This window comes from Nyctibius grandis, chromosome 5 (genome assembly GCF_013368605.1).
Source record: "Nyctibius grandis isolate bNycGra1 chromosome 5, bNycGra1.pri, whole genome shotgun sequence".
Taxonomy (NCBI): Eukaryota; Metazoa; Chordata; class Aves; order Nyctibiiformes; family Nyctibiidae; genus Nyctibius; species Nyctibius grandis.
This window is the reverse complement of record NC_090662.1, coordinates 27,971,505-27,998,185: the sequence shown is the minus strand read 5'-3', so window position 1 is coordinate 27,998,185 and position 26,681 is coordinate 27,971,505. Positions and strand designations below refer to the sequence as shown.

The window sequence follows — 26,681 nt, the reverse complement described above, 5'->3', positions numbered from 1 at the left end:
GTGATTAATATACATGCACTTGCACATGCTCAAGTACACATGCACTGTTGGGTAAGAACAGTCAAATAAGGAGAAAAAAAGAACAACTGAAGTATTCTGTTCATCTCGGGGAAAAAGACAGGTTTTATTTCCCTGGTTATTTACTGATCTATTGAGAAGAAACGTTTTTGATCTTGACAACTGGAAAGGGAGTCTGAGGACCTTCTAAAGAGTACCATCACTGGTCTCTGAGCCTCTTGAACATTGCTTCTAAGAACATAAATGTATGGGCTGAGATTCATCTCTTCTGCTTTTTCGCTCTCCATAGTTAAAGCACTTGAATTTACCTAGGCTTTCAGATGATGATGAGAAAGAAGTTACCCTGAAGTCTTTGGAAATGGCTCCATTATGCATTGAGAATTGAGAGCTCTCTGATGCAGATTCCTCAGATAGCTTTCCAAAGGGAGGTAAGGTGAATCCAGGTGAAGGTCTATACAATCATACATCATGTGTCCCACCATTCTTACTACAGAAAGGAGCATTCCCATTACAAAACAACATTCTCAAAAATCAAATAAGCAACAATATGTACTTTAACTCCTGTTCATGTTTTTCTCCATTTCAGCTTCATCTTCTGTCTCTATAAGCTCTGCTAATGTTTTTGGAGCATAGGCACTGCCTTCATGTCTGTCTATAAATACACATTATTAGCATTGCAACAGTAATAATTCCTCATCACCAACAATAGGGAGGTTATTTGCTATCTGATTTGAAAGACTCCAGATGACAAAGGTTGACTTTCAGACTTAAATTCACTACCCCTCTTTCTGTGGTACTGGCCCATTGATTCCAGTGGGGATTCATTAACATAAATGAGGTTAAATTTAGTCTACAGTGTTCATGTAGTGCCGTGTCACAGCAAAACTTTTTGTTTCACTACCTTGAAAGTTGTCTTCATCAAAGAGCCCTATTTTAGGTTCCCTGTCACATTGATTTCAAAACTCTACTTAATAAACCACATATTTTTATATTAGAAGTCAAAGGAGACTCTATCTCCAAAGCTTAAGGAACACGCATTATACAGACTAGTAATAGTTGGTCGTTACGGAATTATCCTCCTAGTAAATTTCAACTCAAAAGTAGTTTCGTATAGTGCTTACAAACATTTTTTGCATTTAAATCAAACTCATGCAGATTGTTTTTGCAGAAAAAAAAGGTTGTTATCCAGTAGTTTTAGCCCTAAACCACCTCCTGCTGATTTGAAAGAGTATTATGGGTGTAATCCTGCTCTTGCTAATTCAATGAGTAAGATCAGACAGTACATGTAAGGGTGCACACATTGCCTTTACATTGGCTTCAGCTGGGAAAAATACCCCTCTTTTTATTCTTAAGCTGCTCTTGCCCTCCTCAAATAATGCAGATAGGAACTGGAATGGGGTTTAAGGGCATTCCTCATAGAAGAAGGACAAAAAAGATTGTGTTAGGCTTCCATGACTGCTACCCTGAGACCTTGAGAGACTAGGATACCAAAACCAGCATCCGTGACTCTGTAACAGCGGGATTTTTACTCCAACAAAGCAAAATTATGTCTCTGTAAAAGGAAGAGAGAAATATTTTAACGAAGTCTCCACCGCTAAGTGTTCTTTTTTTATGGTGCCACTTGGCCTTTGGCAAGAGCTACCCTGTAGCCCTAATGCATTTCTTGCGTAACAGCTCAACTGAGTAAAAGGGCTAGATATAATGCAGTACATGACCTCCACAAATTCATCCCTTTTATGGGAATAGAATAAAATAAGTATCAATGTAATTACATCTGACATGACCAAAAGATTTTTGGAAGAACAACAGCGTTTATTATACTTGTTGTTTTATGTGACATTCTGATTTATTTTTCAAATAGTACGTTATATAGGTTTAAACTACTTAAGGTGGGGGTGTTTTTTAAGGATTAAGTAAATCTGCTCAATCCCTTAGCTACAAGCTAAAATGCATCAATTACTTGGACTGTCATGAAGTTTTGATTGTCTTTAGTGTTTCTCCAGCACTATTTAGGGCTTAGTCTTCTTACTGCAGCAAACATCTGTACTAACAGGAATTTGGCACCACTGTTTGATTCCTACACTTTGATGAACCCTCTAACTAACCACACTGACTGTTTTTGTTTGATCGCTCATTTTTAATAGTTGTATAATTATTATGTCAGAAGGACAAAATGGATGCAGATGAGCTGAGTCACTGTCTTCCAGTCACCAGCAACCACACCCTAAAATGTGGTCCATATTGGCCACTGAGGGTCACAGACCATCCTCTCCTCAGAGCAGAAGCAGTGGCCTTCCCTTCGCAGAACTGAATCACTGAGTAGGAGGACCACACATATGGCTGTCCTCATAGATGAGTCTATAATAATTCCTAAGGAATCATGTCCATGGGCACCTCTTTCTTCTCTTCCCTTACGCCCTTTGTTCTTCACTGTCTCTGTGAGTTTATCCTCATATTATGCATATGGTGACACACAGATTTATATGAAGGCAGGATCCCAAAGCCTGTAGGCTATGATCCTACAAACTGAAATTTGGGGTTGAATGACTGGACAATAGTTCTTATGACTGAGAGGATGAGAGATTACCAGACAGATGGAACATTTTTAGGCTGGGGAGAGGAGGAGAAAAACAAAGTGGAGTAATATAAAATCAGAAGGAAAAAATACTGCTCATCTGTGTTATGATTATTGGCAAAGATGGGAATTGCTGCTTTATTCCCTAATAAGCTTCCATTAATTTGGTCTGTTACTTTCTTTCTTGTGAGAGTTGACCTCCTGTCGATTTTTTTTTTCCATTCCTTCCCACTCCTTCTGAAGACGAACAGTCCAGAGATATACCTGCATGCCTACTTACTAAAGACACAATGTTGTTAATAGAAAGTAGAGATCTTCTAGGTCCTAAGACAAACACATTTAGTGGTTAATACTGATGAGCACATTAAAGAAAGAAAGGCCTGGAGAGAGGGGTTGAATTGCTATCTGACATATGAGCTTGTAATAGCACCATTTTGAATAAAAAGAAAGGAAAACCCTATTTACAACCAAAATTTGCCATGCTGTGAAAGTAATGAAAAATGGTCTAGTGGCTTTTTAGATATCTAACACCCAGAACTGATCTATGCTTTCCAGCACAAGTAACTCTGAGATCTCACAGTATAAGTTTCCCAGCAGGGTGAAGGATGACCTAAAATGCACCAGAGGAAAAGCCAGCAAATATGACAGGAGCCACAGTAATAAGACCACGTGATTATTCAGTCTCAGATGCTTGAAATATTTTTACCCTTTCCATGAAAATTATTATTAGTTCAGTTTTTGTAGTGCTAGAAGGAATCTTAAGTATGGAAATGAAAAAGATGAAAATGGTTTGTCCCACTGCTGATGCATTTTGGCTGTGGTAGTGGAGCAGATACATGCCCTGCTTACCTCCTCCCCTTCACAGAATCACAGAATCACAGGATGTTAGGGATTGGAAGGGACCTCAAAAGATCATCTAGTCCAATCCCCCTGCCGGAGCAGGATGGCCTAGACCATATCACACAGGAACGCGTCCAGGCGGGTTTTGAATGTCTCCAGAGAAGGAGACTCCACAACCTCTCTGGGCAGCCTGTTCCAGTGTTCGGTCACCCTCACCGTAAAGAAGTTTTTCCTCATATTTATGTGGAACCTCCTGTGTTCCAGCTTGCATCCGTTGCCCCTTGTCCTGTCAATGGATGTCACTGAGAAGAGCCTGGTTCCATCCTCATGACACTTGCCCTTTCCATATTTATAAACATTAACGAGGTCACCCCTCAGTCTCCTCTTCTCTAAGCTAAAGAGACCCAGCTCCCTCAGCCTCTCCTCATAAGGGAGATGTTCCACTCCCTTAATCACCTTCGTGGCTCTGCGCTGGACTCTCTCTAGCAGTTCCCTGTCCTTCTTGAACTGAGGGGCCCAGAACTGGACACAATATTCCAGATGCAGCCTCACCAGGGCAGAGTAGAGGGGGAGGAGAACCTCTCTTGACCTGCTAACCACACCCCTTCTAATACACCCCAGGATGCCATTGGCCTTCTTGGCCACAAGGGCACACTGCTGGTTCATGGACATCCTGCTGTCCACTAGGACCCCCAGGTCCCTTTCCCCTACGCTGGTCTCCAACAGGTCTGTCCCCAACTTGTACTCATACATGGGGTTGTTCTTGCCCAGATGCAGGACTCTACACTTGCCCTTGTTATATTTCATTAAATTTTTCCCCGCCCAACCCTCCAGCCTGTCTAGGTCCCTCTGAATGGCTGCGCAGCCTTCTGGTGTGTCAGCCACTCCTCCCAGTTTTGTGTCATAAGTGAACTTGCTGACAGTGCACTGCGGCGGGCGGCAAGGAAGGCACAGACTCTGAGATCGAGGATGCAAGGGCCTGAAGCCGAAAGGCCTAAGGCCTTTTATTGTTATGCTACTACTTTATTTAACTGCTACAATGCAGGAGCCAGACTAGGCAGTTCAAGATAACATCAACATTCACACGCTAAACACTCATCACCCATCCTGGGAAGAGCCCACAGTGTCCTGGGCTCAAAACATCAACAATCATTCCTGTTTTCAGCTCTGTGTTCAGAACTGACCTTCAACACATGTTTACTTGTTACATGCCTCAAAGAGCCCTGTGAACTGGTCTCGGCTCCTTTATCTCAGAAGCAAGCAAAAACTATTCTCAGTGCAGTGTTCCCAAGCAAATCTTATGCTCCCCAAGTAAAGCACAGCTCTTTGCAGGCTGAGGGTCTTCCACAGTGCACTCTATTCCCTCATCCAAGTCATTAATGAATATATTGAACAGAACTGGTCCCAGTACCGACCCTTGAGGGACTCCGCTAGACACAGGCCTCCAACTGGACTCTGTCCCATTGACCACCACTCTCTGGCTTCTTTCCTTCAGCCAGTTCACAATCCACCTCACTACCTGATCACCCAGACCGCATTTCCTCAGTTTAGCTGCGAGAATGCTGTGGGAGACCATGTCAAACGCTTTACTGAAATCGAGATAGACCACATCCACAGCTTTACCATCATCTATCCACCGGGTAACATCCTCATAAAAGGCTATCAAGTTGGTTGAGCAAGACTTCCCGTTGGTGAAGCCATGCTGAGTGCCCCTAATGATCCCCCTATCCTTGATGTGCCTAGAGACAGCACCAAGGACAAGTTGTTCCATCACCTTTCCGGGGATGGAGGTGAGGCTGACCGGTCTATAGTTACCCGGGTCCTCCTTCTTGCCCTTTTTGAAGACTGAGTGACATTTGCTTCCCTCCAGTCCTCAGGCACCTCTCCCGTTGCCCACGACTTTGCAAAGATGATGGAGAGTGGCCTAGCAATGACTTCCGCCAGCTCCCTCAGCACCCGCGGGTGCATCCCATCAGGGCCCATGGATTTATGGACGTCCAGATTGCTTAATTGGTCCCTGACCCAGCCCTCATCTACCAAGACAGATTCCTCCTCTATCCTGACTTCTTCTGGGGCCTCAGGGGTCCGAGGCTCCTCAGGACAGCCTCCAACAGTATAGACAGAGGCAAAGAAGGCATTCAGCAACTCCGCCTTCTTTTTATCCTCTGTCTCCAGGACCCCCACCTCATTCATCAGTGGGCCTACATTGCCTCTAGTGTTGGCTTTACCTGCAATGTATTTGAAGAAGCCCTTTCTGTTGTCCTTGACCTCTCTTGCAAGGTTTAATTCCAAGGAGGCCTTAGCTTTCCTAGTTGCCTCCCTACATCCTCTGACAACAGACTTATATTCCTCCCAAGAGGCCAGCCCCTCCTTCCATGATCTGTACACCCTCTTCTTCCACTTGAGTTTGCCCAGCACTTCCCTGTTTAACCATGCAGGTCTCCTGGTACCCTTCCTTGACTTCCTACCTGCTGGGATGCTCTGATCTTGAGCTCGGAAGAAGCAGTCCTTGAATGCTAACCAACTGTCTTGAGCCCCCTTACCTTCTAGTACCCTGTCCCATGGGATTTCCCCTAGCAATTGCTTGAAAAGGCCAAAGTTGGCCCTACTGAAGTCCAGGGTTGTAATTCTGCTAGCTATTCTGTTCCTGCCACATGAGATCCTGAACTCTACCATCTCATGGTCACTACAACCAAGGCTGCCCTCAACCTTCACCGCTTCAACCAGACCCTCCTTGTTAGTGAGGATCAGATCCAGCAGCGCTCCTCTCCTAGTTGGCTCATCCACCATTTGCATCAGAAAGTTATCATCAATGCACTGGAGGAACCTCCTGGACTGAGGATGGCTGGCTGAGTAGGCCTCCCAGAAAATATCAGGGTAGTTGAAATCCCCCATGACAACCAGGCCCTGCAATTGAGAGACTGCTCTCAGCTGCCTGTAGAAGGCCTCATCACCCTCCTCATCCTGATCAGGTGGCCTGTAATAGACACCCACAACAGTATCACCCCTGCCAGCCTGCCCCTTAATTCACACCCACAAACTCTCAACTCGCTCCTGATCCGCCCCTGGACAGAACTCAATACATTCTAGCTGCTCACTCACATAAAGAGCAACTCCACCACCTCTCCTTAGTGGCCTGTCTTTCCTGAACAGGACATAGCCATCCATGACCACATTCCAGTCATGCGAGGTGTCCCACCAAGTCTGTGTAATTGCCACAAGATCATAGCCCCCCGACTGAACACGGATTTCCAACTCCTCCTGTTTATTCCCCATGCTGCGTGCATTGGTGTACAGGCGTTTCAGGGAGCGAGCTGAGCACACCGATTTCACCCCAGGGGGATGGGAGGCCTCCTGGTCTACCTCAACACTAGAGCATTGCCCCAGTGGTGCAAGCCCAGCTACTACCCCATCCCCCTTCGAATCTAGTTTAAAGCTCTCCGAATGAGCCCTGCTAATTCCTGTCCCAGAACCCTTTTGCCCTTACGACATAAACCTTTCCCATGTATTACCGTCACGCCTGGTGTCTTATAAAACCAGCCATTATCAAAGAACCCAAAGCCCTGCCTGTAGCACCAGTCTCGTAGCCAGGCATTTATAGAGAGAATCCTACTATTCCATCCCACGTCATCACCTGAAAATGGAAGGAGGGAGGAGAAAACAACTTGTGCCCCAAACTCTTTCAGCTTCTTCCCAGCTGGCTCTAAGCAATCTCTTCCCATAAGAACAGTGCTGAAACTGCAGCTGTGGGGGAAAGCAGGGTATTGAAAAAAGAGAGACAGCATCAAGGAGAACCTCTGGTGTGGTACCAGGTGGAGTCAAGCAGGGTGCAAGGGACCAGTACAAATGTGAGAACAGAGCATATTCTGAAAAAGGATGGGAGAAAATAAGGAGGTCTCTCACAGAAGATAAATTAAAAGGAATTATGCAAATTACCTCATTAATCATTAAAAGAAACAGCACTAACACCACCATTGGTGGGGTCTCCTCTGCAATCAGATATAGGTTGTGAGCCAGAACGCAAACATCAGATGCTTACAGCTGAAAAGCCCTACATAAGAGAAGCCCTACTGGAGTAACTGAAACTATTGTTGCAAGTGGAGAGGCCAGAATCCAGTTCTCATCAGAAGTTACACTTCACTTGAAAATATTACTTTTGAAAAAAATACTCTTGAAAAAATTGAACATCTCTGATTTTCAGACTACAATGACCCAGTGTGTTAAATCTCTGGGCTAAAAGTCAGTTTAAGAGTCCTTGCAATCATGAGACACCAACTCCCATCTCCCACAGGAGAGCAGAAGTAACTTCTGGAGATAAGTGTGTGCAACATGATACAACACCCACAGCACTGACATGCAGCCATACCTGTCACTCCTCTGCCTCTTGTACCATGTAACAGCTCAAGACCAGCAGGCCATTTCTTCACCCATTCCCTAGACACACAACTTCTGTACAGAGCTGAAAATCAGTGAGGACCCAGGGGGAAATTGCCAGGCAACCCCAATCCAGTTCATAGAGAAGCAGTACTCTGAGGTATATAATCTTTTTGCAACAGGATTGCAGCACTGATGCTCCCAGGATGCCCGCTCCATCCCCAAAGCTGTGCAGTTATAAAGTGGGCACAAACAAGAAAGTACCTACAATAAGAAAGTCAAGGAGAAAAGGAAGGAAAACAACGTTCAACACACTGAAAACAACAAACCTGACAGCAGAAAAGGACAGAAGACTTGCTATATAAAGGTCTCTAAAAAGAGATTTATACTCAGTGAGAAGCAAAACTAATTGAAAATTAAAAAAAAAGGAGAGGGTTTGGCAGTCCTCAAATTGTGCCTGTTGTTGTAGAGATAAAAGAAACACAGTTTGAACCAAAGGACTGAGTAGAAATTTAAAAGCCAAGGACAATATTTTCAGTGAATGGCACAGGCAAAATTAAGCACGAGAGTTGTCAGATATTGGTCAGGGCTCCTGATTGATTTTGACAAACAGAAAGATAAATACATCAAATACAGTTATACTTGAAGTGGAGACAGGTAGAGACGTTAGATTATTCTTTGATGCTGTTGTGGACCTTGAGGTCAAGCTGGAGAGAGTGGCTCAGGAAATAATCTTTCAGCTATGGTCAGAGTGCTGGTTAGGAGGAGCTTTACTTGCTTAGTTATTGTTTACATCAAGGGGTCCAAAAACACAGCCTGCAAGGCCAAGATAAACGATCTGCAGTATATTTCTTTTATAGTGCTTTCAATTAACAATGTGGTTCTAAAGGTTCACAGCAGTTCAAAGAAAGCTGATGTGTGGTTCATCATGTTCAGGAATCACTGGTTTGGGGAATTCACTACTCAGTGGATAAGCAGAAGGAGCTCTTCTTTGCAGCACAGAAATCATTACTGAAAAGGCAACTTTTACAGTGCTTCCATGCCTATGTCTGACATACCACAACATTTCTTTGAGCATGAGACGCAACCTTTGGAAGACGAAAGAATTACAGTGGAGGCATAATATTAATGATTCAGAAAGTCTTGTGTCACAACCCTGAGCACTGCAGTGTCTAATCATTAGGCATAACGATTTGCACACAGGCTGTGCCAAATAATGACGGGAGAATTAGTCAACTAAAAATGGAGTCTGCCCTCTGGGGAAGGTCACTGTAAGCCAAAGCCAAAGTAGGCTGTAGAACTGAATCCTATTTCCTCACAGAATCCAGATCCATGCTACAAGGAGGGCTACATCCTCCAGGAATACATACTGAGCCATCATCTTAAGTGAAACACATTTGTCTTTCAAAACCTGAAGAAAGGAGAGGATAGGATAAGGCTTTTCTTCCAAAAGGCAGGGAAGGAGGTGCAGGTGCTCCCTCTGAATTCCAGCCTCGATGTTTAGTGCAGTCAAACCAACTGTTGGGGAGCTGGGATCAAAAAGATTTTCTGCATGAGGTATTTGAACCTCCATGAAAGCTCCAGTCTCCAAAAGCTTTACTCACTCTTGGTGGGTAAAGTATTTTTTCTATGTCGTAATTCAAAAATGAAAATTAATTAGTTAAAAAAATTACAAGACTTCTTGTAGCTGTGGTTTGATTGTTCACTTAAAACAGTACCAAATTTCAGGCTTGGCTTGGTGAATATTTAAGCATTTTATGATGCACCGGCTGCACAGGAAGAGATTGAGAAAATCCCTTTCCAGCATTCCCTATAGCATGATTTCTTGAGTACACCTGTGGAGCATCTATACTCATATCTCTCTGGGCAGAGAAGTCTCACATGACCTTCCAAAATCCTTGCTTTTACCATTGGGCATCTGGCAGATTTTCCACAAAGCTCCAGACTTTTCAGCGAACACTGAAACTTTACAGAGTTTGCATTTAAAAATTATGATGGAAAGGAAGTGTAGTGGTCCAGAAGCTCTGTTTCTGAGGGATTCAAGGGTTTCTGAGGGATTCTGAGAAAATTCAAGGGTTATCAGTGATCTCTAAAAAGTTAGATTTTGAAAGGGTTCTGGCACAAAGTTTTTAAATGTTGTAAACAACAGAGAGGGAGACATTTCTTAAAAATGGAGAAAACACATGGAAAATTTATTTCTTTACTACCTGTGAAAAGAATGATAGTGGTCAGCGTTATGAAGCATTATGCCTGAATGACTGAGAGGATTGGTAGTGAGATGCAGAACTTTTCAGTTATGGGACATAAATTCAAATAGGAATGGGGTTAGTAGTGACAGAAAGTTATTATCGTGTCATTGCAGTTTGGTAATGCTTAGGGATTCATTGGTGGCTTGAGTCCAATTGCTAGCACACAAGAAGTAACATTACAAAATGCACTATCAAAACTGGCAGCGGTAGGAAAACCCATTTCTACTCTTTGTAACATGCTGCTACCTTTCCATACCCAAAGTTATCCATTCAAAGTCATGTCAAGACTCAAAGCCAGTGTGGTGAAGCATTCAAAGTCCACACTCCACAATCTGATGAAGAGAGGTCTTTAGTCCCCTAACCATTGATCCAATACTTCTCGTGTAATAATTGCAAATTTCCCTATTTAAATTATATACACTATGTAATGCCAAGCTTTTACCGCCTGCAGAGGCAGTGCCTGGCAGCTGGGAGGGCGAGGGTTAAGCTATCCGTGGGCAGAGCAGCTCACACAGGCTTTTGGTTTCTTTGCAAGAAAGGGGATATAACTATGCTCAGCCAAAATGAATTACTCTGCCAGGAAACTTTAAGAGGATTGAATGCTATAGCATCCCCTTCTTCTTTCAAGGTTTGGGGTGATTTAGTACTGATGGAAAGCTGAGTTGTGAAGAGCCTTGAGTGAACTCAGAAGAGGCTTTTGTTTTGCTAGACTTGAAGTACGTGAATTGTTTCATTTTCCTGGACTTATCTGAGCAAGCTGAGAAATCCCTGAAAATTGAAAAAGAGCAAAAAAGACAATTAGACCAAGGGAAAAAATAGTAAATACTCCACTGCAGCACCTCAAATGAGGTGAAAATATTTGAAGTAAAACAAGTAATAAGGAGAAAGTTGGGAGGATGGGAAGTTCTTATTATTTTTAAAGATGAGAAAACAATTTGGTTTATTATTTCAAGAACACTTTTGGAATATTTTTACTATCAGCATTTTAACATATCAAACTCTAGTGTTATCTAATGGGACTAAATATGTGGAATTAAAACTAGAATGCTTTTAAGTTACAAGGCGTGACAAAGGGCAAAGACAAACCTGGACTGCAGACTGGGGACTTTGTTTAGCACTCTGCTGAAAAAAGCAGAACAAGAAGTTCCAAATTTTCTGTGAGTCATCCCTAGATCTTGATCTGACCATTAGAGCGCTGAACAGCATTAAAGCCATCAGTGGCTAAAACCACTGTCAGTCAGAGTTTTACCTGAACGTGGGAGCAGCTGGATTTGATTCCCAAGCAAAATCAGCTCATTGATACCAGTGTTGTGCCCAGTAGCTGTCAAAAAAAGTCACGGCTGTCCTTGCAAACTTTCACAGTGCTTTTCTAGTGTTAATGTGATTTATATATGGAGCAGTTTGACCTGATGGCTAATATATACTCAAGAGAAATTTAAGAATGGATTGGCAGATCAATGCTTTCTTTTGACTTCGCTGCTATTTAGCACAAATTTTGCAACTGAAACAAAAATCCATGGGAGAAATTAATTGCATAAAATTTTCAGCAATATTTCTGGGATGAAACAAGAACCCTGGACCCAGACTGTACCTATCACACCGCTACTAGGAAAATTCTCCCCTCCTCTCTGCTGAAGCAAGACAGCACATCAAAACATACCCCCGGGCTTCAGAAAGGTGCATTTGAATCCGCACAGAGATCTGTCCTTCACAGCTCAATCCTAATTTTAGTCACAGTACTGAAAAGTTTTTCTAAACAGTGTGTTCCTAGAAGAATGCAGAAATGTATGGTTTTGTTGTCTTCTACATGCTCCTGAGGTGGCTGAGGGAACACAGAGCATCCACGAACCAAGGCCAGGTGGGGGAGATGCCTTTGGAATTGTTTCCCAGGGAGGATGTGTCAGCCCCTAGTCCGTCCTGCTGGGGATTAATGGAGCCTGCAGCTGGACTCTCTTTACAGCCAACCTTGGCGTAGTCAATAAATCTCACGTTGCTCTTGTTTACCACCTATACTATGGGTTCTTTATTCAGTCTTTACTAGGTGCTATGGCCAGACCCTCACTTGAAGGCTTTGCCCATCTTTCACCCCTAACCTTTGTTGTGAAGAGTGGCTAGAGATGGTGGTACTTTTGAAGGTGGGGCTTTTTATATCCTGATGTTCATGTTGCTTCCAGTTAATGTCTCAAGTAGGAACTGCTGGAATTTCTTTATACTCTATTGTATTTGTATCAATTTATTTAAAATGCTGAGCATTTGGGATTGGTATGCATTCATCCTGGTTCCTATTCCTCCATTTCTCCATGATATATAAAAGACTGTCTCTTAACTTTGTATTGCTTTTTCGTCCAGTTCTCCCAAGAAAGGATTTTCTGAAAGAACAAAGAAAAAAAAAACAAAACCTAAAAATTCATCTTCACAGGAGAAACAAAGATGCATTTCTTTTAACCTAAATGTTGGTACAAATCTAGGAGTGCATTTTCTTTCTCTGGTTAACACAGGTGCTGGGTGAGCTATGCCATTTCAACGATTATTTTGTAAGGATTATGTCATGACAGTAATCAAAAACCCTGTGCTGTGCTGGAAGCCTAAGAGCTCCTTTTCCTCTGTCAGTGATAGAGAGCTGGGAAATAAGGCAAATTTTACCAGTTCCCACCAATAAAGATTTGGACAGAGAAATAACAAGGGTGAGAAATCACATATTAACATTGTGAATAATAATGGCTCACTGTCCAAGTTGGGACCAGAAAAATAAGCTATTCTGAACTTGTCATACCTCTTCTTTGAAAACTATATGCAGTTCTGGTCTTGTTTTCTTGTATATAGTATAAAAGAATTGGAGAAGGTTCAGAAAAGGGCAAAAGGTATGATCAAATATAGGGAGCAGATTCTGTATGAACAGAGTAGGAGATGTCAGGCTAGAAAAGAGATAAGGTAAATAACAGGTATGAAAACACAAGTAGCGGGAGGAGGGTGGCTAGAGATCACGCACTGGCTGCTTTTTCTGAATACAAAGACCAGGTTGGGGGCATCATACAAAGCAAGGAACCACAGTCAGAACAGTCAAAAGGACACTGACCAAGGAGCTGCCATGCAGTGTTGTGGATGCCAAAAATGTGCACGGATTTAAGGGGACAAAATAAAGCCCATGGAAGTGCAATCCACTAAGGATCACTAACTACAAAGAAATTACAGTTCTGGTACTTCTTGATTTATTTGTAAGTGGTTGGAGGATGGAAGAGCATTCAAGGATATTATCATGTATTTAGCCTAATTTTTTTTCCCTATATGTTTGTTTGCTTCAGGTTAAATTTTGCAGACTGAATATAGGCTAGGCGAAGCTTTGGTCTGACCTGTTACTGGTATTCTTTCGTTCATTTCTGAGCCTTGAAAGAGCTAGTCAGTTCATCCTATATATGTGTTTGTGTGTGGGTGAATGCACTGACAAAAGAACTGTTGAAAAATTAGATCCTGACTAAATAGGTAATACAAGTCATTGATTTTTAGAAGCAAAGACCTTGGAACATTTTCTCTTAGGGAAGTAAGTCAGAATTACAGAAGCAAAGATCAAATTGTCTTTTTTTTTTTCTTTTTTCTTTAAGTTACTTTTGGCTTCACATAAAATAGAGTGAAAAAATGGAATGTCTACGTCAGGCCCCAGAAAATGTAAAGTGTCTGAGTGACAGAGGAAAAGTATATTCTTCCTGTAGTCATTTGTGCCATCTTATGAATTATTATCCAGCCAAGCATTTATTCTCTGCTTATCACCATGGTATCTTAAAGACTTGAACTTCTGAAGTAATACAACAAAGTAATAAACAAATTCTATATTAATTAGATATAGTATTCTTAGGACTAAAGATTATTTCAGGAAATGAAGACATTTTTACTTACCTCTGTCTCATTCGTCCAAATTTAGCCCTGGATCATTTCACACTCACATACGATGGTGTTTTAAAAAGCAAATTAGGTCCTAAACAGCAACTTAGATACTTTTCAAATTGTAAATGTACAGGTTGAATCCTTAAGGCAACACAGCTGAAATACTTATTTAGAAATTCCACTTAAACTTATTACCAGTAGCAATTTAAATTATCTGTTGTTAGATGTAATGTTGAAATAAATGACTAATTAGTGTCAACTTGCCAGCATTTAGCCACCAAGCAGCTTGGAAGCCCTAGGGAACAGCTTTATAACAATTTACAGCACCCTCCTTAGACAAGGACACCATTTTGCAATTGTCAGAAATAATTTGACATCTCTGTAATATTGCTTTATGCATAGCACTTCTTTTTCTACTTTCAAAATGGATAGTTTCTGTTCTTCACTGATGGTCTTTTTTTAACTGGTCTCGAAGTTAAAGTGGTTAACTGATATTTGCTCCCTTGCAGCGTATCAGCTTAGTCCTAGAACTAGCCTTACTGGGAAGGGAGTTAGTTGAGATTGGTTTGTTCATACACCCATGATGGCACACAGGCAGGGCTTAACCAGTCACTCCTCCTTTGTGGAGTTTCACAGAATCACAGAATCACAGAATGTTAGGGATTGGAAGGGACCTCGAAAGATCATCTAGTCCAATCCCCCTGCCGGGGCAGGATTGCCTAGACCATATCACACACGAACGCGTCCAGGCGGGTTTTGAATGTCTCCAGAGAAGGAGACTCCACAATCTCTCTGGGCAGCCTGTTCCAGTGTTCAGTCACCCTTACCGTAAAGAAGTTTTTTCCTCAAATTTAAGTGGAACCTCCTGTGCTCCAGCTTGCACCCATTGCCCCTTGTCCTGTCAAGGGATGTCACTGAGAAGAGCCTGGCTCCATCCTCTTGACACTTGCCCTTTACATATTTATAAACATTAATGAGGTCACCCCTCAGTCTCCTCTTCTCTAAGCTAAAGAGACCCAGCTCCCTCAGCCTCTCCTCATAAGGGAGATGTTCCACTCCCTTAATCATCTTCGTGGCTCTGCGCTGGACTCTCTCTAGCAGTTCCCTGTCCTTCTTGAACTGAGGGGCCCAGAACTGGACACAATATTCCAGATGCAGCCTCACCAGGGCAGAGTAGAGGGGGAAGAGAACCTCTCTTGACCTGCTGACCACACCCCTTCTAATACACCCCAGGATGCCATTGGCCTTCTTGGCCACAAGGGCACACTGCTGGCTCATGGTCATCCTGCTGTCCACTAGGACCCCCAGGTCCCTTTCCCCTACGCTGCTCTCCAACAGCTCTGTCCCCAACTTGTACTGGTACATGGGGTTGTTCTTGCCCAGATGCAGGACTCTACACTTGCCCTTGTTATATTTCATTAAATTTCTCCCTGCCCAACTCTCCAGCCTGTCCAGGTCTCTCTGAATGGCTGCGCAGCCTTCCGGCATCTCAGCCACTCCTCCCAGTTTTGTGTCATCAGCGAACTTGCTGACAGCGCACTCTAATCCCTCATCCAAGTCATTAATGAATATTAATGGAGTTTGTGACAGTCCAGCTGATGAATTTTATTGCTGATGTACAGTCCTCCATCCACTGTACTAAGCACAAAATCCCACCCAATACATGGCAGATCTCTCACCAGGGAAGCATCTCCATCACAGAAGCTGGTGCTGGAAGCCTCAATTCTGAGGTACTCCGTAACGGGCCGTGATGTTACATTATTTTAAAAAAAAAGCCAAAAAGGGTTTTGGAAGCACAAGCCAATGCCTGCCGCACTGTGCAAAGACCCTCAGGAGTGATTGTCACAGTCTCGGTGTCACCTTTCGGCAGGAGAGGGCTCGGGTGCTGGCAGGGGCCACGCAGGGTGAGGGTACCTGCACTTGCCACAGGAGCCTGTTACCATGCGAAAGCTCCCTTTGCCTGCAAACTCTAAAAAAGGCCCTTTTTCACCTATGAGTGTGGATGATGGCCAGTGCATTGTGAGAACCACCATGATTTAGGTAACACTAGGAAAGGCAGCTTGCAACTTTTACATCAAGAACAGTTTTTCCGCTATGTTGCTTTTCTTATTCATAAAAACTCTCCGATCCATTCAGAAATATTCTCGTTTTCCTAAAAACAAACGTGTTCATTTTTGCCTCTGAAATCTGGGAAAAAACAAAACGCCACCTCAGTAGTATGTCTGTGAAACTGCAACGCAGCTGTTAGGAGTCAGCTGAGCTGTAGCTCTGGTAATCTAAATAGCCTCCATACCACACAAACCAGACATCATACTTCTGTGATGCTTTGCAGCAGCTCAGGAACAGTTAGGATATTAGCTTTTCCTATGGAATGAGGGAGAGATGACAAAAAAAAGGATATTTTTTATCTTTTTGGATTTAATATTTTATGGTAAATGAAAACAGAAGGAATTTGGTTATCTGGATCTTCACTGCAAGAAGCTGGGAGTGTTTCCTTGGGCAAGTCTTTTAACTTTTCCATGAGAAAGTTCCTTTTTTTGACCTCTAAGTATTAAAGCCCATCTTTACAAATCTGTTTGAGCTTCTTGGATGAAAGCCCTGGTGCACTTGCAAAAAAAAAAAAAAAATCTCTGAATTTTATTAGAAATTTTGTATTTCAGAAACTGCTAACTCAGCCAGGTGCAGGGGCAGTAGCTCAACTCTCCTGCACTGCAGGCTGGGAAGCCCAGGGAGCACTGCCACTCTCAGGAAGCAGATGTGTTTTTCATCATTCTTGAACAATCATTCTGGGCAGCGCTTGGAGGAACATTTGTGGAGCGCAGAGGGGACCACGTCCATCACTACTGAGCAGAAGAGAGAGCTGTTGTAACAGAAGGCCCCTCGCAGCAGTAAAAGCAGCCGGGAAGATTATTTGCAATTCCATGCAGAATCTCCCTAGGATGGACTAAAATTTGGAATAATCTATGTAATGTTCTGCGTCTCACACTAACAGCAATATTTTATATTATTAGAAATTACTTTTCCAAAATTATTAGGCCATTTTAAGACCTAGGTAAGGCTGCAGGTTCATCATAATTACTGTTAGCGTCAGAGAGCCTGGGAATTGCTTTTCTTGCCTTCTCCCCCATGCCAGCACCTAAGTGCATGCCCGATTGGGTGGCTGGCTGCCTAAACGCATGGGCTGATGAGCAGCTGTATAATCTTTGGTGAGAGTCTCACCAGAGCAGTCTCTGGGGCTCGTGGAGAGCAGGAAACGCCATTAGCCAAGACTGGAGGCAAGAGGGCCAATGCAGCCTCATCCCACCCAGGTGCGTAAAGCACCGACCCTGCCCAGCGCGAGCAAGCAGCTGGAGGATGGGAGGACAGACCTTGTCCCAGAAAGGCAGGACACCGTTCTGTTAATCAACACCAGTGCAAAAAGCTCGCACTCCACCTGCATGACATCCTAAATCCACTGGGAAACGTGATTTGTCTCCCACACATGAAAAAAAAAAGTGCCGTGCTGGTTTCTGCAAAGATTGTTTAGTTTCCATGGATTTCACACTGTTTTCATTGTTCTTTGATCATAAATCCCCTTGCTTTTAAAATAAGTATTACCAAGCTAATTTTAATTACTTTTCATTTATTTTACAACTCCATTATTTTCTGACATGTTTTATACGCTTGAAAACAAAAATGTTACTAGCTTTCCTTTTCAGCAAATAAGATGGGAGCAGGCAACAGATCTCAATCAATGTAGTATTTTTTTTAAAGAATGTAAATGAATTCGAAGGAGGTGGGAGAGGGCACATGTATTTGTAACACGCATTTTAAAACGTTTTTGCATTTGCATTTATTTTTAATGGCGTTTATGCCCTCTAGTGTCAGAAAACGTTATTGTAGCTAGTTTTTTTTTTTAATAGTGACAATTTTTTTCCTTAACTGTATCTGTCAGTGTCAGCCTAAACTATTTGATCTTTGTAAAAATGCACATCCTAGATTTATTCCTACTATGTATGTCCTACAATTTCACAGTTTTGGTGTAGCGGTCACCTGGAGGGGGTGTTCCTATCCAAAGTAAGCTGCTGCAAATATGAATTTCTGATCTGTCAAACACACACAAAAATATTGCTAAATTACAATTTCTGTGACTACTTATTTTATCCTCCAAAATACACTTATTTTTCGCTTGAAAAAAAATCACTCCTGTGTTCAAACAAACAAACAGAAGTTAAATAAGCAGTGTTGTCCCTCGCATTTGTTAAGATTAAAAGAAAAGACCTTCTCTGATCACATCAAGGAAAAATGGCCAAAAAAGTATGACTCGTTTCAGCTATAATTCAGACCTTTGACTTATGAAATATTCTATCTTAGAGCAATCAAAAACAAATCTTCATTAGATTCAGGAATAAGATAAATAGCCGATGATGCCCAAATACAGCCTCGGTTGTCCGAGATTTCTTGAATTACGGGTATGCACCATCATATATTCCACTCATCAGTTAAAAAAGCAGTATCGCTCTGGCAGGTGGATGTCCACAGGTGAGCTCTGACGTGGCAATGCTTAGGTTACAGATTGGGCATTTGTAAACCCACATACACTCATGTTTCCCAGGCTCCTACAACAGCTCAGCCTTTTGTGTGTGATTCAAGCTGCATTTCGTGCCCCCAAATCTGCCATGCAAAGTGCTAAATCACGCCCATGTTACTCAGATCAGTACTCTGAAAGATCCAGGATTTGCAAAATGAAGGAATCCACTGGCTTGCTGTCTTGCCTTGCAGTAAGGTGTCAAATATGCAAAAGTGGTCTGTCACCTGCTGAATACAAACAACTGAGACTCACACACATGCCTTTAAATCCATCCATCCCTGTACGATGTCACTTAGTGAACAGATATCCACAGACTGCAAGCAACAGCACATGTCTGACCTGTCTGGGCTACGTCTAGTGAAACCCAGGCATTAGTTTGATCATGTAGTTTCTGACTTGTGATTTGATAAAACTTGATTGACACATCTGGTTTGTCACAGCCTTTTCGCTTCCCTTTTTGGCTAATGAAGCAGAATGCACCTGACTGATAACAGGGATCTGTACAACATCTCTTTTTCTTCACTCATCCAGAGCATACAATATTGGGATGACACTTCATGTTACAAAATTAGAATGTCAGTACAAATCATAAATGTCCAAAGACTGACTTGAGCTTTGGCCATAATAATAGACATATGTGGAACAGACTACATACAAAGCTATGAAAAGACTGCAACTAGGGGAAAAAAGCACGTAAAGGAGAATATGTTTGCAGTTCCAGTCTGAAGAGCAGAGAGACAAGCAGGGTAGCACTAGATAAAACCTTGAAACAGTTCCCTTTTGAAAAGTGACTCTGTGAAAATTGCTTAATAAGACTCCATATTTGTTGTGTCTCCATGACTGAAGAAATCACATTTTCTGCAGAGTTTCGAATTTGTTTTAGAGATCAAGTAGAATTTTTCCACTTTGAAATACAAGCACCACAAAGCTACCCTGCCATCTGAAAATGGAGCTATGTTCTTTTTTAGTTTAGACTTTCCAAGGAATAAAGCAACTGCAGTAGAGTAAAGGAAGAAATTTTCCCTTCATTTTATGTCATTCACTTCCATTGCTGACATTCAGTGATATATGAGGTATAAATAAAGGTAATGTTTAATCCAGCAGGAGGAACTTCATTAACAATTCTGGTCATGCCTATACTAGACTAAAATCTGTGTCACTGTCCCAAAGGAGAACAAGGCTAACCAGGGTAAATGTAGTAAAAACTCCATTTTGTCACAAAAGTGAGCAAATACGTTTCTCACTCTGAGCAGGAAGGCTAATTTCTTGGAAGTCATTTTTTCTGACCATAATTTTATTTAAACATCTCCAACACAGTGTTTATCAACAGGAGAAAAACTAATTATGTAAGAGTTATTAATGATGTGAAAGATATTATTAGCACTAAACAACGGACAAACAACATTACATTTGGAAAATGTCACCGTACTACAACTTACTCAAGCTGAAATAGAAAAATAATCAAAAGCAAGTTATTTTAAAATAAGTAGTGTATCCATCTACCTGCCATTTTGCCCAGAAGGTAAGAAAAACATTGCAAAATACCTTCATTTAGCAAACAATCCTAATTTTTTTATTTCGCTTGGTAACACTGCAATACTGTGAAAAGGCATCTCCTTACGTCAGTAGGTAGGTCCACACGAGTAGTGAAATGTTAGGGACAGATCAGCTAATAGTTCCTGTCACCACTCCCAAAGCATCAGTCTGCACTTGATTCACATAATTATACTGTCACATTATCAACAGGATGAACCATATCCCTGAGCAACTTCAAACCAAATTAATTAGAGCCAGCAATGCCTTCTGTCCACAGCAGCCATTGGTGACAATGGGAGCTTATGAAGGTTCAGCAATTTAGCATTTCAAGTGATAGGCATCTAAATACAGGTTTATGAATCTAATTTAAGACATCTGTTCTACTAGTACTGAGTGCGTGTAAATTTTGCTTTTCAAGATCTGGTTGTGTCAGGTGTGTGTAAATATATACTGCCTTTTAAATAGCTTTCTGTTGATACACTTTGATTCAATTTAAGAAAATACTTGGATTGTATCTAAAAGGATGAAGTAAAACAGTAACAAATACTGTAAACCAGCAATGATTATCAGTGATTTCATCCTAGGACTTCTCCCCCAAGCTCACCACCCTGGCCCCATGTCCACTGCTCTCCTCACCACTCTGCCTGAAAAAACCTGAGGTTAGTTAGGTGTCGGGAATCCCATTTGTCAAAGGGACCTTCAGAGGTCGTTTATCCACTTCCCTGCCTGAAGGAAAGAACAGCTGGTCATGCATCACTCCTGACAGCTGATAGTCAGCTCCGGCTTTAGGAAGATAAGCACCAAAAATGCCTATGTTGTGAGGTGCAAATGTTGATGCATGACCCTCTTTCTAGTATTTTTCCAGTTTTTTATATCTTGTAATTAAGACCAGCTATACTAGAATTTAGAAGATGGATTCTATTACATTATGTATTTTTATCCAGTCCTGCATGTCACAAAATCAGAAACTAATAGCATTCAAATTCTGAGCAGGCGAGGGAGTTTATTAGTAGAAATATTAATGTATTGTTTCCTGTGAATATTTTACACTTGGGCATGCTTTGTAAAGCAACTAAACATTTATTTAGACTATTTGTTAAAAGTCTAAGACTTGGTCATCTATATTGTATCTGCCTGGACAACAATTTATTTGAATATTTACATTAAACACCTTCCTCTTATCTTACAAAATGCAAACCATTCATCTTCACCTACAAGGCAATACATAATCTCCTTTTGACATACGCTGAGCTCTCATTGCTAGAAGGTCTTCTCTAACCCCATATAGATTCTCTGTCATCTGATATCTTCATCCCTTTCTCCCCTCCTTCTCATGATTAGGTGCACAATTTGGACCATGTGACTTGAAGACTCCCCCCATCTTCTCTGTTATTTTTCCAGTTCCTGCTGAACAGACAGGTTTTGTTTTCCAGACAGCATTTTTCAAACACTGCTCCTCCTGCGTTTTCTTACCTTTTCTTAACAGTTTATAAATTCTTTGTAATAAGGAATGTGCTGTCTGCTCACAAGCATACTAAACTCACATGCTACAATCAATGTTTAATAATAACTTAACTTAAAATCCATTAAAGTTAAAAACCGAATGGCACTTGAAAGTAATTTATCTCTTTATTAAACTACGTAGTATGCAATTACATACTTGTCCTATAGAATATGGCACTCTACAGAGTGCAAAGAGCTGATATCTCTTAATAAACTGTCACTGGAGTGCCTCTACATACTTCAGTAGCACTATGTTCTTATTTGCTGGACAAAACAATATCCAGCAGCATAAAGAAAGGTGGTAGCCCTAGTAATTCTGAGCACTGCCAGGATTTGCAGTTAGCATTTGTTTGGTTGCTGGCTTGTGGCTTGAGCTTTTCATGTTTGCTTTTGACTAGATGATAGAAGGGACCTCTGGAGGTCAGCTCGTCCAGCCTCCCACTCAAAGGCAGCCTATCAACAACAGTATGTTAGGTCAGCCACGCTTTTGTCTAGCCAAGTGTTGAATATCTCCAAGGTTAGAAAGTCCACGATATCCTGGGCAACCTGTTCCAAAAATGTGCTACCCTCCTAAATGAAAGTACTATGTCAACTTAAGTGAGACAACAGATTATTCAGCTTGGTATCTAACTTACCAAGTGGTCTCCCTAGGATCTTGCCAATGGAAAGTGATCAGTTCTTCCAAGCAAACAAAGTAAGGACTTAACTTCAACACTGATTTTTTTTTTCCTTAGCAAGGTCACTCTCTCTCCATTGCAACAGAGGCAGCCTGGGAAGACTACAGCAGGTAAAACATAAATGCCCACAGTTTGATGGACAGGATACCCAACATCAGCTTCAAATTAAAATTATGTGTGCACAGCACTGGGCATGCTGTATATGTATGCATATGTGTATAAAGTATTATTTATATGTAGCAAGTATTATTTTCAAGAGAAGTAAAAACTATTGTGCAATTAATTCATCTTGAAATTCAATACTTAGAAGAGATTTTGTCTTTACTAAGCGTTTTGTTTTCTTTAACCTAGATATGGTGACATGGTGCCGAAGACAATAGCTGGCAAGATTTTTGGTTCAATATGCTCCCTGAGTGGGGTCTTGGTCATTGCTCTGCCAGTTCCTGTAATTGTCTCCAACTTCAGCCGTATCTACCACCAGAATCAACGAGCAGACAAGCGCAGGGCACAAAAGGTGAGCTCCTAATTTTTCCCCCTTTTCTTGTTGAGTAATAGATAAAATATGACTTTCTATATTCTGTGCGTCCTCAAAGTGAGTATTTCTTACCGAAAGGACTACTCTATGTATGTGCTACATGCCTAGCCCATGTCCTAGGTGCAAATACTGTGTTGTTTTTAATTAAAAAAAAAACAAAAAACAAACTAAAAACCAAAACCAGTTCATTTATCTTTTCTGTCAAAATTTACAGGTCTATTATTGTGGTAATTCATCTTACTTGTTAGACTAGCTCTGGTATTTGTGGGCAATAGCTGCAGTCCCACCCACTGATGATTCTTCTGTGTTTTTCAGGCAGACTTTCTTTGCACCAGAGTCTTCAGAGAAAAAAAACAACCAAACAAAAAAAAAAAAACTAATAATGATTTCTAACATCTATCCTAACAGCCTGCTTCACTAATCCATGTGTTTAGTTCCCAGGTTCAGTCTCTGGGGAATCTGATTATTGGGGAACTTGTCTCCTCAGGTCTACTTTGCTTAAACGGCTTCAGAAAAAGAGCTTAATCATGAAAAGCCAAAAGCAAAAGTCTCTTTTTCCAGCTTCCTTGATTTACTGAATCTCTCACTAAAATATCAATTAACTCTACAAGAAGAGAGTTTCCCTCCCTGACCCATATGGGCAAAGTCAGGAGTCAGGAAGAACTATTTACCAGGAGAGATGCAGCCAAGCCTGGGCAGTCACCTTCATCTCCACATCACTGCCAATGTACTAGTCCCAATCCACTTCACCCACCCCTGTAATGCTAAGCAGCTCAGACAGCCTCCATTGGCACCTGAAGCCCTGGTAAGGGAGCCGAGATGCATTACCTTCTGCTCCTCTGCTAATGGCAGTCAGAAGGCTCTGGATGCAACACAGGTTGCAAGAATGCCAAGGCTAAGGTGTCACCACTTGGGCTTTTTATGGTCCCATGGCCTCTCTCCAGAGGTCCTGAGTCTCCAGTGATTCAGGGAGAGCAGGATCATTGCCTGCAGAGGTGTGCAGGCAGGCCGTGGCTGGGAACCACGTATATAGACCAGGAAAAACAGGCAGCTGGAGGCTGCATCTGCCTCATGTAGACAACAGCACCAGATTTAAAGATACAAAATATATGTGTGTTTCTTTCTGGCCACCTTTTTGACTGATTTCTTGATAAAAAGGAAGTGAAGTAAATGTGTGCAGTGAGACCATTCCCAGAATATCTTAAAATGAGGAGAAACAGAGGTAACATGGCCAAGAAAGTCAGTCATAGGCCCTGGCTGAAGATATTGCACGCCTTAATGGCCACATCTTGGAAGAATGCTGTCAGATGAGGAAAATGGCCATAAAATAAACCAGGCATATCACAGAAATGTCGCACCTTTCTAGAAACCCGATTTCAAATATAGGCTGCTTCAGTGATCCAAGTACCACACCTTACCTATCTACTAATTCCACTCACACTTTTGCATGCCATTTTGTGCCATGTGCCAGTTCCAGCTGTGCGTTCCCCTCTCCCACAGCTGGAACATGCAGAGAACACGTCACTTCTACATTACGTTGTTTTTGTCAAAAACTTTTCCACTTCTGTTTGTGTAATGGCAGCAGAGAGAGAAAGAACAGTATGTATCAGCCAGAACACAGTGCTTCCTTACTGTGCCTCCGAGCATTGTGCCAGTCATGGGTAACAGATCCGCTTGATCCCAGCAATCAATGTGCCTGTTCTGAGCTTTCATAACAACTGCAGACACAACCAGCCTTACTTCAGAAAGAAAACGTCTCCAACTGCATGTCATGAAACAGAATTTCTATGCTTGCTTTACACTTGCCAGTGAAAAAGAGATGGACACTAGAAAATACCTTCCAAAAATTAGATTGGCAGACTGGCTGCTATTCCCTATAATCTCTTCCTGAATAGAAACTGCTTGAGTTAATAACTGACTTTTTCTCTTTGCAAAACAGTGAGCTCATTGTATGTTTCAAGCAGGAATACGAAGTGATGAATGACAATCCTGCCAAGTGTCTTTTCCTCTGCTCCCCAGAACAATGCCAACAGTAAGGATGAGAGATATCCTCTGACCGTGTTCACGCCCTTCTTGCTTTGGAGAAAATGGCTTTGAGGTCTGATTAACTTAGCACTGGATATGTGTTTCATTGATCTGTCCTATTGCAAAGCTAATCTCTCTCAATCTAAAATGACTGAGATGTTGAACCAAAAAAAAAAAAATCAACATGGACTGAAAAAAAATCAACAAAAAGCACTTATTGGGTACTGTATCATCCAAATTTAGCAATATTTAGCTATGAAGTATAGCCTTGCATTTCACAGGAGGGCTTTACTGCATTGTTAAAGAATATTCAAGCAAAAAAGTCACATTGTTGAAGTTTGAAATTCCTTCTTCATTCAATACAATAGAAGCTTTACACAGTTTTCTAAAATAAATGTTTCCCTAGGCACCAACCTTATCTCTATTCTCTAAGGCTGAAGAACATAAGCTTGAAAGAAGGTGCTGTTTCATGGAGCACAGCATGAACCCCTGCAGGTGATGGTACCTCCTGCTGGCCACAACAGCTTCCACCTGATTGAGAGTTGTGTATTTGAATTGTGCAACTGACTTTATCGATATCTCATATAGAAGTTTAATCAAGGTAGTCTTCAGAAATGGCAAAACATTTGGGCTGAAAGGAAATTCAAGAGGAAGTTCTCCATCAAAGAGCTGAAATCTAGTCCCAGGAGCACTGGCAGTTTTCAGCAGAAAAATTTTGTCACTTATATTAGGTTTGTTGAAGAGCCATGTGACCATCAGTATACGCATTTACTGAGTTCTGCACAGTCATTCAAGATTAGACAATTTTTGGCAAAAAGTTGCTGTACATTAATGCTCAGGAGAAGACTGAAGAGAGAAATTCATTTATATACCATGTCATTTTGAATGCATTTTAAAGGAAGCTCCTTTTTCCAACCAATGTCCTCCTTACCCTGGATGAAGCATTTCTTGCTAGGTGCCTTCTCTGTTTCCCATACATCTATTTTTCTGCCTTTTTGAAGGCAAGAGCCTTGTATCCTCTTAACCAGCAAGTCCTAGATGCGGGTCCATCTGCCCATTATTGTTCATTACGAATAACTGAAGAAGCCTTAATTTTAGTTGTTCAAGCACTTTCTCCCTAGAGTGACTTTGCATAGTGCCTCAACAGAACACGCAAACAACTATCATCAGCTCCAAAACCTGACTTAATACATAAAATTCAACCTGAATCTTTCATGTGAGTATGGTCGTCTACCTTCACATAGCAAAATATATCCTGAAGATTGCTTGGCTTTATTATTTATTGATTGTATATGATGTATTTACGTGTCAAGTTATGAATAATTATTTACTCGATAAATATAAATAGCCGTAGGATAAATTGCAACAACAACTGCTTAACAGCATCTGGCAGTCTAGAGCTGAGTGTTTGCAGTAGGGAACCTGCTAGCCATTATGACTTCTTTAAACGAGATAGGCTATTAATCTCAGTGGGGTTGCAGAGACACAACTAACAGAATAACTTACCCAAGATTTCTGAATTTATCACAATAGCCTGTAAAACTTATGTTTACTGAACAATAATTTGAATAGATTGTGAAAGCAAGGCACAACTCAACAAATATAAGAATCTTATTTAACTCAATATCCATTAATGTACAAAATAAACAGCATTTTCTTCTCTGCTGCATGCTGACAGCCTATGAATTACTGTCAGCTAATCTGAAGTCAATTATTTGCAATTACTGAAAATTAGAAAATAAGAGCATGAAACGTGGGCTTGATTTTTCACTTGAAAACAAACATATAGGATGGATTTATGAAAGGCCAAATGAAAAATGATGTAAACAACAATGTGACTGATTTTTGGACGATTTTGGCCATTGCTTTAGGAGCCGCAGTGTTGTGGTTTAACTGTGGC

At 41.5% G+C, this 26,681-nt stretch overlaps 1 protein-coding gene across 1 annotated transcript in view; it reads left to right on the top strand.

The window, feature by feature from the left end:
• Positions 1-26,681, top strand: part of KCND2 (potassium voltage-gated channel subfamily D member 2) — a 284,091-nt gene that overhangs the window by 246,125 nt on the left and 11,285 nt on the right. The window contains exon 2 of the mRNA XM_068401616.1: positions 22,573-22,735. Coding sequence (XP_068257717.1) covers positions 22,573-22,735 — 163 coding nt within the window. The remainder of the gene's footprint in view (positions 1-22,572; positions 22,736-26,681) is intronic.